Source organism: Conger conger, chromosome 2 (genome assembly GCF_963514075.1).
Source record: "Conger conger chromosome 2, fConCon1.1, whole genome shotgun sequence".
NCBI classification, from domain to species: domain Eukaryota; kingdom Metazoa; phylum Chordata; class Actinopteri; order Anguilliformes; family Congridae; genus Conger; species Conger conger.
Window position 1 is genome coordinate 51,055,347 of NC_083761.1, and position 13,732 is coordinate 51,069,078.

At 38.8% G+C, this 13,732-nt stretch overlaps 1 protein-coding gene across 1 annotated transcript in view; it reads right to left on the minus strand.

Annotated features, from left to right (window-relative positions):
- Positions 1-2,988: 2,988 nt before the first annotated feature.
- LOC133122083 (potassium voltage-gated channel subfamily C member 1-like) overlaps positions 2,989-13,732 on the minus strand; it is a 63,685-nt gene continuing 52,941 nt past the window's right edge. Inside the window, exon 4 of the mRNA XM_061231775.1 lies at positions 2,989-3,465. Within this exon, the coding sequence (XP_061087759.1) occupies positions 3,452-3,465 (14 nt within the window). The 3' untranslated portion in view covers positions 2,989-3,451. The remainder of the gene's footprint in view (positions 3,466-13,732) is intronic.

The window sequence follows — 13,732 nt, forward strand, 5'->3', positions numbered from 1 at the left end:
TTCTGTTCTGTCATCATCTCTGCCGTAAAGCACTTCCAGTATACTTGTAGATGTTGGTAACCAGATAAGCTTGGTAGCTGTAACTCAGGAATTTGGCACTGTTTTTTAGAAAAAACATTTCATTCTTAGTACCCACATGTAGGGTTTTCCCATGAATGTAGATTTTTTTATTATGTTCATCGGCATTCTTAAGTCTTCTTTCACGCCATCCTTTTCTTCTACTCATTCCCTCTTCTTCTCATGCCATGCAATTCTGTACAGACGTCACACAAAGAAACACTGAACAGGGTAAAAGGGGAGAAAGAGAGCAGTGTGTCCTTCCACACTGTTTAGCCACTGCTTTCTATCCCTTGCAAAAACAGCATTGCGGAGGAGTACTCACAACCTGAATTTATTTGATATGACTTAAAGTGTCCTCATAAAGTGTCTATTTCTCCAGAGCCACCCTCAGTGCTTTTAGTGTGAGATAGTGGGCTTTGTCTCTTGGGCCCAATCTCTGTCTTTCTCTGTCAAGGTCAATACACTTCTTCTCAGTCAGATAGCAGAGCGGATCTTTCAGTTGGTGACCAGTATTTGTATACCAATGTAAGTCTGTCTAACTGTAAGTAGACATATTACAACAAGGTTGGTATATACTATGTTCCACCTAAATGCTGTAACTTTGTGAAAGAAATGTCTGTCCATTATTTATTCACCCTAAGTTCCTTCAGTTAATCGTGTGCTGATGGTACAAGCACATAGTTTGAGATTATGGGCAGTAAATGTGTTTTTTATATTTTGATCAATGCAAAAATTCTATTTAGCAGCAGGATAATTAGCTCCTGGATTATCCACTTTTATCACAGAAGAGGTGGAGGAATTTATCTTGGTTGATAATTGATTCTGTGGATTGATGCTTTTTTGGACTTGGATTGATTGGTTTAATGAGTTCAGATAAATTGTGAGCAAATATAACACAAGGGAAGATTGACTAAAAAGTACTTTTGATAATGATTGTGGACAAGTGAGATACATTGTCCTACTGGCTCAATTTACTGGCTTCAAAAGGAAACCACCAAAGAAGCTGGGGTTCTTTGATAGGTTTTTGTTTTGGTGAAGAGGAGGATTTCACTGGGTACTTTTAATGGCGTAGCTAGATGATTGGCCAAATCTGATTATCACATGATTCAAAGTACAAAGTTCAGTGCTACCTGCATGGACAGAGCATTGCTGGGTTATGTCAAAAAGTGAAGGTGGATGTGCTAATTTACTTTGTTCCATAGATGATATATGCTGGCTCCATGGGGAGTCTCTTGGTCCATTTTGTTTAGTTGGTTATGAGGTAAGGCTTTGGGATCAGGAAGTGTGACACTCTAGTGATCTTGTACAGGACCATATCTGATCCATTTATGGATATGTTGGCTCAGGTGAGTGTGTTGTTTCTTTTTCCATATTAGCTCTCAAAACCAATGTGGTTTGAATTAGGATACAGTTACATGCTGGGTGTTTTATTCCATTCCCAACACACTAGGCAGTATACTAGACTGAGTAAGTGTCTCTTAATGAACTTATTTTAAAACTCAGCATGAATTCACAGTGTAGGGGCTATATCAGACTAGGCTAGTATGTGTGTGTGTGTGTGTATATATCATATTGGATATATCTTCATTGTTTTTATAAAAATAATGGAATAGTAACCAATGGAAGACTGGTAATGGTATGGGAAATGTTACTATGATAATCTAATGTTTAAGAATGTACAATTGTTTATTTGGGGTAGAAAAATAAGTTTAAAAAAGACACAGCGCTCCACTCCCCATCAGCTTAGCCAAGGCCGTGCTCTGTCTTTTTAGAACTATTGTTACAGCTTTGGTACAACTGGGATATCCTTTAGTCATCGGGCTTTGCCTGAAGTCCCCCAATTACGTCATGGAATCTACCAAACCATTGCTTATAATAGATGCCAGTGTATTGCATTTTCATTGTTTTTTTTCTTGTTTCACTATCAACCATGCTCTGTCTGAATGGGATTGACCTTTTATACTGTAGCTGTGGCTGTCTAAAAGGTAAAATAGATATATGGCCATTTATAAGTACAAAACAGTGAATGAAGATTTTTCATTTATAGTCCTGATTATCTGAGGGGAAAAGTGTAAAGTGTATAAGGAGGGAAGAGATAAGAGTGAAAAGTAGGAGTAATGGAGAGAGTTATACTGTAGAAAGAAGAGCAATGCAGAGAGAGGAGCAATGCAGAGAGAGGTGTAATGGAGAGATAGGTGTAATGCAGAGATAGGTGTAATGGAGAGATAGGTGTAATGGAGAGAGTTGTACAGCAGAAAGAACAATAGAGATAGAGGAGTAATGGCGAGAGGAGTAATTCAGAGATAACTTATGCAGAGTATAGTAAGAAGTGAGTCTGGGTGCTATGATTGTGTATCTATGATGGGTACTGGCTTGCATAGAATCCAGTGGAAAAAGTGAAGTCAGTGTTGATGTAGATTCATTTTCCAATGGTTAAGAATACTTTTACCACTTTTTTCACTTTGATTCCTTTTATAAAACAATGCTGATGTTGCATCCCTGTCTTGGTACTCTGTCTAAAAGTGCTCTGTTGTATGAGAATCCATCAGGAGAGGTTCTTTGAAGAGTCCCAGGGGGTTCTTCAGCTTAGTGCTCAAATGAAGTGAGGTTTGGTTGATGCAATGCGATGAGTGAACATCTAGAGTGGGAGGGTCAAATCCCAACAGATTCATAACAGAATAAATGAGTGTTAGAGGAAAATCACCATTCTGTGTCCATTTTACATATCACCTTCTAACACGGCTTTATGTACCTTTTTCTTTGCATAATGCCCCAATCCATATTGCCTATTTTCAGAGTGTGTGGGGGGTGGGAGGGGTGCTGGTCTCTCTTTCAGCTGTTATGGCAAGGGCTGATTCTAAAGTCTCTTGTGCAAATAAGTTTTATGGGTAGGACGGAACAGAGATAAGACACGCATGCATCAGTGAGTTGTTTCATGTCAGTCTATTCATCCTGTCAATTAAAAGGGTGTCCGTCAGTCTGTTCTCGGCCAACAAATGCTACAGTGTGCTAGCAGAGATGCTACATGTTTGGTCAAGGGGCTCAAGTCATTTGAGTATCGTTACTTGCTGAGGAATCAATACAGCAGTCCGTTGGTGTGGTAGTGAGCATCAGCTTTCGCAGTGTTGTGCATTTGGATGCTTTTGAGCGTGTTCGTGGATCTCTCAGTTTGTTCGCAAGTTGCTCAGTAAGTCAACAAAAGCTGGAGTTGCATGTCCCATGAGGTTGCTTTGGTTACAGTTCTGCCTCTTTTCTTCAAGTCCCCTTCTCTGTCCATCCTATCATCGCTCTCCCTCCATCTGTGTCTCACATCTTGGAAATGAGGCTCCATCAGTGAACTCACGATCAACTGATCAATGTTATACTTTCTTCTTCAGAGAAAAGGAGGATTTTAGAAACTCAACACTGTGAAACAGAATAAATAAGAAAGAATTAGTGATTGGGTTCGAAAATAATGACGGATTCATTAAAACAAACAAAAACAATAAAAAATGGTATTAATGAAAGAAGTCATTCAAGATATAATAGTTTCAGACCTCAATCTTTATGTCCGATGACTTGTCTGAATATTACCATTGAGAGACAAAACATTTAAAAAACATATTTTATCAAACTCTCTCATTGCTCATGTGTTGAAGTACCCAGCTCCCTTAAACCAAGTTTATGGAATGTTATCTGGTTGTTCTCTATCCTGCTCCCCCTGTGATGACAGTTGTATTACTTTATGGCTTGGGAGGAAGACACACCATCTTGTATCTATACGCCCCCCCCCCCCCCCCCCCCCCAACTCCACTGCTCAACTTTCCATATGCTGAAAGGAACAAATACCTTTGTGGTTTTACGTGAAGACATCCAAAATCATGGACAAAAAAGTTGATACAGATGATACAGATAATGGTTGAGCACACTGGATGAGCACTTTATTTGGTATTTATTAGACGCATTCAGACTTATTGGTCTTCTGTTGTTGTACCCTATCCATTTAGAGGTTTGACACGGTTGTGTGTTCAGAGATGCTCTTCTGCATACCACTGTTGTAATGCGTGGTTATTTGCATTACTGTCACCTTCCAGTCAGCTTTGACCAGTCTGGCCATTCTCCTCTGATGTCTTTCATTAACAAGTCATTTTCTGCTGCTCACTGTTTTTTTTTTGTTTTTTTTGGGAGGGGGGGGGGGTGGTTGCACCATTTTTTGTAAACTCTAGAGACTAGTTGGTGTGAAAATCCCATGAGATCAGCAGTTTCTGAGATACTGAAACCACCCTGTCTGCCACCAACAATCATTCCACAGTCAGAAAGAAGGTCACTCACATTTTCCCCCATTCTGATGGTTGATGTGAACATTAACTGAAGCTCCTGACCTGTATCTACATGATTGTATGCATTGCACTACTGCCACACAATTGGTTGATTAGACAATCACGTTAATAAGTAGGTGTAATAAAGTAAAAATGTTCCTAATAAAGTGCTCGGTGAGTGTATGAATCAAATATATATTTTCAATATATATTATATTAGCAAATTCTGCTGGGATGTTTAGTGTATATAAATAAAAATAATAATACATTGGCAATGATAACACACAAAAAACATTTTAACCTAGTTCTATTTTTTTATTAGCTTCACTTTAAGCTCATATGGGAACTGGGTTTGATCCAATCTGGAGACTGAAAAACGATCTAGGCAACGCCATCTTGATGGCCAATCAGGGCAAAGATGCGCTTTAGCGACCAAATTTGCATACTGTGGCTACATAAACGGCATCGCAGGCCGTCAATCTTTCTTCTCAAAAGGTTAGCAACCTAGCTGGAGACTGCCGTTTCTACCATGGTGAAGTTCTTCGTCTACAAGCAGAAGCGCGCCGCGAAAGCCCTCGCTTGAAGACGACAAACTTAAAAGTTTTTCACCATGAAGCAGTGCCAAGAGTGCGATGCAGCCGTGGATGGTACAGATCCTCACACGACTTGCGTTATGTGCCTCAGTGAGAATCGTGCTCTCACAGCCTTAACCCTCTAAGGTCTGAGGGAAAAATTATGAAAACTGGTGACTGTGCCATGCTCTGACATTTGTGTCATTTTAATCAACTTTATAGACAGTGATTCCAAAGTGTTTCAGGTCTTTGTTTTCAGCACAAACTCATCTACAATAATATGGCAACAGTAAGTAGGTTAGAATCATATGCTGGCTGTAAATTGCTCTAGAATCACACAAATAGTAAATAGTAGTTTTGAAAATTTACATGAATGCTGTAAAAACACATACTAATCAATTGTAATTAAATTTTTGGATCACTGAAATTTGTTCATCTATGTCTTGGGAATCAAATGATGACAAAATATTGTAGCAAATCCAATTAGAAATATAAGATAAATTACAAAAATGTAGTGTTGTCGCTACTATTTTTTTAGCAGCAGTTGACAATGAGAGGACTAATGGCCTTTCTTCAATGAATATGTATGTGATATGCAGTCCTGCCAGGTAAGTAGGACTTTCACACCTGGCCTGACCTCTCCCTACCTCAAAGCAATACTCATTGAGCCATTTAGAAGACAGAAACAAATAAATTTTTTTGATTCAGGAATTTAAGCTTCACAGTCTTTTTCACTGAAAATTTGTCTCGAAGAAAGTTTGACGGCCTGTGATGTCACTTATATAGCCACCGTATGCAAATTCGGTCACAAAAGCACATCTTAGCACTGCTTGGCCATCAAGATGGCGTAGCGTAAATCGTTTTTCAGTCTTGAGATTTGATAAAATCCAATTCTCATATTAACTTAAAGCTCGCTAATAACTCATAGGACAATGGGTACCACTATACCCTGGGGTTTTATACAATTAATGTCAGTGAAAAATGTCAGTAACATCTGAATTAAGTTTTCTGTACATCTTTGCATCCATTATAGATAAAAGTCTTCTTTGAGTGCTTTTCAATTTTAATTGCTTTTTATATCTATAGGGAACTTGGCTACTCAACTGATATCCTTGGGTGTCTTGCTAACAACCAAGCCAAACTACTGCCAATGGCTGCCTTCTTCTCTAAATCATTTGTAGAAGCTATATTTAGCTTGACCAATTTACAAATATCCACAATGAAATATAGGCAATACGAACATAGTAGCGATTGCACAAGCGTTATGCTTCAGGTGGATATTTGTAAATTCGGGAAGCTAATTTGCTTGTTGTTACTGGTAGCGAACAGATGTTGTTTTCTAACTAGATAAGCAATAGTATACAGAGTTTCACTGATTGCTTGTCTGGAGTGCAATTTGGGCAGCTACACGTTCCTTTTATCACTTTTCGTGTTCAATCATCCGTGTTTAGCTAAATCTTTATTTCTCTCAAACTGTAAGTTACAATTGCATCGTTTGTGGTAGACTATCATATCTTAGTTATATAGCCAGCTAATTAATAACCAAATAACTTGCTTGCTCACAAAATAGTTGGTTAGCTAAACTGAAAACTTCAAAGAGACAAAAACTATAAATAGTGTTGTGTAACACACCAAAGTCAATATTTAATAAAGTCACCTGTTTGCCAAACATTTTCTTACTAGAACACTACGAAAAGACAGCAGGCTCTGTTGCGTTTGTCACTGTCAACTTTCCGAAACAGTGCACGAGAACACTGAACTGTATAATAACGCTTTATATTAAGCGTTATATTCATTGACTGCGGGTTGTGGTTTGAGGTTGTTTGTTGACCTCTCTCTTCCTCTCTTGACCGAGGAGTCTGAAATTATTACTATTGTACCTTTAAGTTAAATATTGCACATTACATGTGAGCAGAGCAACCAACTATGGACTGCATGACACTGCAAAGTGTGTTGGCAGTGAACACCAGTATACGTCATTACCTCATAAAAGAGCGTACAGTGATAAAGTACAGTACATGGATGCACATTACTCTAGACTACATTAAACATCACTTGCTCCATAAATAAAGACCTTTCTTTCATCCAATAGCAGAGGTGCCTTAGTGGAAAGATAATGAAATATTAATGATGCATTTCTGTGAGGGTACTCTGCAGCCACACTACACAAGTGTTTAAAGCACAACCAGGTGACTTGGACAGTCAGAAAGGCTATTTCTGTGTTTTTCGCTCTCTTTTTGGGTTATAATTGGCTCATAAATCCTTAAATAAATTATTTGAACCTTATGAACTTATAAATATTTGAACCTTATTAAAAAGAACAAATAAAATTATATTCACAATTCCTTTCCATCAGTTCCTAAAAATCTTATCACAATTGCAGAAAATGGTAAGCAGGTCCAACTTTTCTCGCTGCTGGTAGCTGATCTGTTGGTAGATAGGTTGGAGCTACGGATATTTTGTTCTAAAGAGGCTGTGGTAAGCTCTTTCTGAGGATTGTCGAGCAGCATTTATTTTGCTTTTTTGACAATAGCCCACAGCTCAGTATTGTAGCTTAGTATGAGGTGTCGATTTGAACAAAAGTCTGTTGATAACTGTGCAGGGCCTGTCAAGTGTTAACCCGTACTCTGTCAGAACTTTAAGAAGAAAAATCAAATTTTAGGGCCAACTTATAGTAATTCACTGTTGACCAAATACATGTGATGTTATATATTAACATAAAGCTTATGTAAAAAAGTAATGTATGCCTAATTTGCATAAATATGAATATATTATGCTACTTATAATACACCATATTAGGAAAAATCTAACAAAATATGGTTTCTAACCGGAATCAAAATCCTGAATTTATATCTACAAACTGATTTCAGGATATCTAGTAACTGTTCTTAGTTGTAAAATAAATTAGATTTTCCCTGTGATACACCATTTGACATAGAGCCTTTTCATGCAGGTCTTGCATCCAAACCCTGTTTCCTTTCTCTTTGCATTTTCAACACCAATGCAACAGTAATGCCAGGCATTACTGATCATGAAGGAACTGGACCAGACTGACACCGGCAAGTAAAATCATCAATCAACTCATGAATGACACTTGCCATAAATGCATGATGTGTCATTGCTTTGGGAGGTTTTCTGTAAAGCAAGCCAGCAAGGACTATTTTTTACGTTTTTATTAATGTTTGATTAGGACAGTATTATGAGTGCGTTATTGGCCGGCGCCGTCCCCATATGTCTCAGAGGGTTAAAACCCAGCTTTTGAGTGAAACTTTCAGAACCTTTATGCTGTGTAGTCAGTTATGAAAGTTACCAAACAAAGAATTGAATGAGTCTCTTGGAACGAGTGTGTCTTTGGGATTGAGTCTGTCTTTCAGAAGGAGATGTCATTTGGAGATTAAATTGTTGGCTTGGCGAAAAATGTAGTATCAGGCACTCCGATCAGGGGATCCAGATGCGAGACTAAGACGGGAATTTCTTTGAAATCAAAATTCTTTATTTTCTGGTAGCTGGTTAAACAAGCGACGGTCAAAAGCCAGCAAAGAGATGCAACAAGGATCAGGCAGTTTGTAATCGAAAGTTCAGGCAAAAGGTCGGAATTCCAGCAAACGGATGTATCGGGTAATCCAAAGAGTAGTCGAGGTCACAGGCGGAGGGTCAAAAACGAAGGGGCTAATCAGTCACAAACAAAATCCAGAAACAAAAGTCGAGGTACAGAAACGAGGTCTGTGTGCCTCACTATTTGGGTGGTTTCGGTAGTTTCAGGGGTTTTCAACATTCTTCCAGCCTCGCATTCCTTACTTCCGGCTTCTCTCGCTAGTTCATGTTGGAAAGCACTTGTAATACACTTACTGTCTGTCTAACTAACAAACAGACAGTCACTTAAATTGGGTAGTTTAGATTTAATCACGTAACTAACTCACTAACGTTATCTCCTAGTTTCCATGCTGATCTATAACTCCGCCTTCCTATGCTATCCCTGATTACTTGCTAGTTTGCCTTGCCCCTTTTGATTTGTTTGCACCTCTGTTTATTTGGTTTTGACTTTTGATTATGCCTTTTCAACTTTGATTTTTGCCTACTCCTCATGTACCTTCGCCTTCTGATTTTCAAGATTTTTGACCCCTGCTTGTTCTTTCGACTTTCCTTTTGCATCTCGTTTTCGCTTGGTTGTCTTGTGATCTCTTGGCTTTGAACTTGGACTGTAATAAACGTTTTGGAATATCCCTTGGTCTGTGTCTGGGTTCTCAGGGTCGTACATAACAAACTTAAGCCCAATAAGCTTCCAATGAGATAGCACTGGGCTGCGCTTTAAAAAAACTGCTAATCTGAAAAGATAACATTGGTCATATTACTGGTCTAATTGCCTAATTGATGAGAACATGCTATCTGATGCTATTAAGTAGCCTATTATGTGAATGTCCCTAAAATATTTTGGAGGGTCAAGTGTTTTGCTAGTTAGCTAACAAGTTAGCTAGCTAGCTAGTTTAACTTATAGAACATGCCATCTTCTTGGAAGCTTATTAAGAACAGAATAATTTGCATATTGAAAATAAGTAATTGTCGACGCTCGACAGGCCTTATGCGACTCAAGGTGCTCACACACCAAATCCAGGACGCAACGCTTTACATTTATTTTCTATGGAGAGCCTTGCGAGAGCTGTTTGCAGTCCAGCGAGAGCTGTGTACATTTGATAGTTCTGTATTTGCATATCTTGATCTGCCCATGCAAATGCAACTGCGTCCAGTGCAGCTCGCATTGGCTCACAAAACCTCTTAAACTTTATTGTTTATTTCTCACCTCAAATTAAAACATATTTTAATGGACTGAGGAATATATTATTATATTATTCTGTTTTGCCAAAACAAACAAACACAGTGCTATCCAGTCAGGTGCCGACAGCATTCTGCAGTAGATTACGTCCGTCATTGTATTGATCCCACCGAGCCAGATGCGAGACAGTACCCACCTTCAGTACCGCCCACAAAACAGACAATTTGGGGGAACAATGCGTCAACATGTGTGGTCGCTGGATTTGGTGTGGTAATGAGCAGTACTCTAGGTGGGTTCTGTCTGGTAGATGGCTCCATGGAATCAATAAGAAGAGGGATATAATCTACCTCAGAAGAACCGTTGAACGTACAGGGCACTCTCCATAGCAATGAATGGAATGCGTTGTATGCCGGATTTGGCGTGTGAGCGTCTTCATTCCTCAAAAGGCTGCGCAAGTTAACACTCAACCCTGCGCAGTTCTCGACAGACTTTTGGCCGAATCGGCACCTCATAGCCTAGAGCAGTGTGCACGCGACTCCAAACAAAGCCATTGCCATTGCTTCTAAAAGCGGCTGATCTAAGCAAGAAGACCATGGTCTTAAAAGTCCACATGAGTGTGATTCCAGCTTTATCAGGTGATGATTCACATTGATTCATTGTCAATTGAGTGGCCATACATTTCTAAATATTTTCACAGAAAATATGTGTCAAGAAATGTAAGATGTATTGTTATATCTATCTGTTCAGGAGATATTTGTGAGTGCAAAAATGTAGTATGTATGATTATTTATTAAATGTTTTATGAGATAATAATTACCCTATACTTTTTCAGTGCAGACATCTAGTGCTTAGTTGTCCCTGTCTCTGCTTTAATTAGCCACATACCTGTCACTTCCTCTTATTTTGCCTTTCCTATATCACTTGAGTTTGAATCAGCTGAGGAACATTTCTATTTCACAATAGAAAGCTGTCACTGTGGTAACATTCAGAGGGAACTTGGGACAGAATGAATAAGGATGGTCCATTTGTTTGACAAGCTAACATAACCATTTAAAGAGAAAGTATGAAAGACAGAGAAGGGCAGCCACATACAAAGGCATAAGTACAGATTTTGAAAAGAACAAAGGAGAAAAATGGCAATTAAATGATGGGACAGTCAGTTATTAGGCCTCAGTCACACCTGGAAGCTTGTCTCTTTCATAACAACTTTACACATTGTATAAATAGCTTAATTTAGGTGTAATACGAACCACCCAGGCACACAGCTATGTGCAGAGAAAATGCTGGGCAGTACACCAAGCAAATCTGTGTTCATGTCCATCAAATGTCAGTGCTTCAGTTTTCAATTATAAATCACATGCTCTGTGAGCTTATAGCTTAGAAAGGAATCAATATTACACGATACCCATTTCTTAGTACGGAGAGTTGGTGCATGCTTTACCTTATGCAATCTTTAGTATATGAGTCAGCAAAAATATTCTGTAAAAGGCATAGGACTTTCAATGCATGTGACAATCATGAGCGGCAAATGGATCAATGTTTTGAAAACACCCTTACTGTCCTGTCTATACTGCATGTAATGGAAGAATTCCGAGCAGCTTGTAAAATCTAAAATCATATCCTTTTTCCCAGTCAGTGGAAATCCACCTTTCCTTTGCAGTATGCAAAAGAGAGAAAGAGAGCCAAATAATAACAAAGTAAAGCATTAATAAAAATTCACAATCCATAAACAAAAAATGTAACTGAATAAAAATCAAATCATCAAATCATGTCATACCATCCAAACAAAACTCAATATCTCAGAATTCTTTATGGACGCTTTCCAATATAACATCTTAGCACAAATTCAATTCTGTAATCTAACAGAAAGATGTATTGTACTTTGAAGTTGTTTGTGATAAACAATACCTTTTTTACCTCTGAGACCCATAAGTTCTGCCTATGATGTTTGGTAGCCATTTATAAATTCTTGAAATGCCTTGAAAAGATAACTTCTCATGAACGGGCAAACAAAAATAAAAATAAGCAATCTAACAATGAATGCAATATTTAGGAAATAATTGTTCAAATGTTCATAAATTTCAACCTACTGTCAATGGAAGTCTGAAATGTATGATACAGTCCCAGCCAAAAGTTTTGTTGCATGAGTGGACAAAAGTGACAATTGCTCATAACCCAACTCTTAATTAGCTAATAAAGTTAGGAAACAACACAAATTAATCATAAGTGTCTAAAGTTTATTAGAAGCTAGCAAAATGACATTTCAAAATTGTTACCAAATGTTACAGCTTGATAATGATCAACAGGCCAGTTTTGGCCGGACAAAAGTCTTAACGCAATGGCCAATTCCAATTTCTAGGCCACAGTGAATAAGGAAGAAACAAACAAGGGGCTTGATTAGTCAGCTGTAGGTAACTTTGAGCTATAAGCAAGTTCATGCTCAACATTGCTTCTGTCAACATGCCAAAGATCAAACCAGAAACCAAAGTGCTGATCATCAAGAATCTCAAGTCCAAGTCTCCTGCTGAAGTTGCAGACATCTTCAATGTGTCTAAACGGCAGGTGGAGAGGATTCGCAAGCGCTACCAAGAGACTGGCGACGTCCATGAAAGACCCAGGTCGGGCAGACCGCGCAAGACAACTGCTCGAGATGACAGCTTGCTGGTCCGACTGTCAAAAGCCAGCCCCATGTCAACCGCCTCACAGCTCCAGGAGGAGTGGACGCCAGCAACACCTGTTTTGTCAAGAACTGTACATCGGATTCTTGCTCGCAATGGTCTCCACGGTCGTATTGCTGCCCACAAACCAGCGCTAAACAAGAGACAGTGTTGCGTACGCCAAGGCCCACAGCCTGACGGAAGGTTGGACAGCAGAAAAGTGGCGAAAAATGGATTTTTCAGATGAATCGTCAGTTGAGCTCCATCCCAAGCGCCGCCAATATTGTCAACGACCCTCTGGGCCCGTCTTCACCCAGAAGACAGTCAAATTTGGAGGTGGAAAGATTATGGTTTGGGGTTACATCCAATACAGAGGTGCCAGGGAGATCTGTAAGGTGGATGGTAACATTGACAGTGCCAAATATCAGATTATATCAGATCAGAAATAACAGATTCTTGCCTTCCAGTACATTCCCAACTACAAGAGGGGTCAGATTTTTCAACAGGATGGAGCTCCTTGCCATACCTCAGGTTCCAATATGAAGTTTCTCAGGGGGAAGAAGATCAAGGTCCTTCAGGGATGGCCAGCACAGTCTCCAGATATGAATATTATTGAGCATATCTGGGGAAGAATGAAGGAGGAAGCTTGGAGGACCAAGCCGAAGAACTTGGAGGAGCTTTGGGATGCCTGCAAGGTGGCCTTCCATGCCATCCCCGACAACTTCATCAACAAGCTCTACGACTCTCTGCCAAACCAGATGGGAACTGTTCTGCAGGCCAAAGGAACCCATACAAGATATTAATTTCTTAACTTATAGTCCATGATGAAATACTAGACTGATTTTTCATTTGGTATTTTATTTACTTTTTGAGAAAGATAAAATTTATTGATTATAATTTGATAATCAAGACTTTTGTCCAGGTAGAAACTGGCTTGTTCATCATTATCAATAAACCTGATAAGCATCTATGAAATTTTTGTTTTGCTAGTATCTAAATAAACTTTAGGCACTTATGATTAATTTGTGTTGTTTCCTAACTGTATTAGCTAATTAAGAGTTGGGTAATTAGCAATTGTCACTTTTGTCCACTCATGTGACAAAACTTTTGGCCGGGACTGTATGCCATCTGAAGGAAAAGCCTCCTACCTGCTGTACAAGAAACACTATAGGGAGGCCCTCCTAATTCTTACACATGTACTGTACAATGTACTGTAAATAATAATCCTTAAACACACCATATCGCTACTCATAGCTTGTACAGATTGTATACTCTAGTATTGTGTGTTTGGCTCAAATACTGGATGTGAAGATTTATATCTTAATTCTATATAGCATATAGGCTATGATAATAAAAGATCTGGCCAGATTAAGG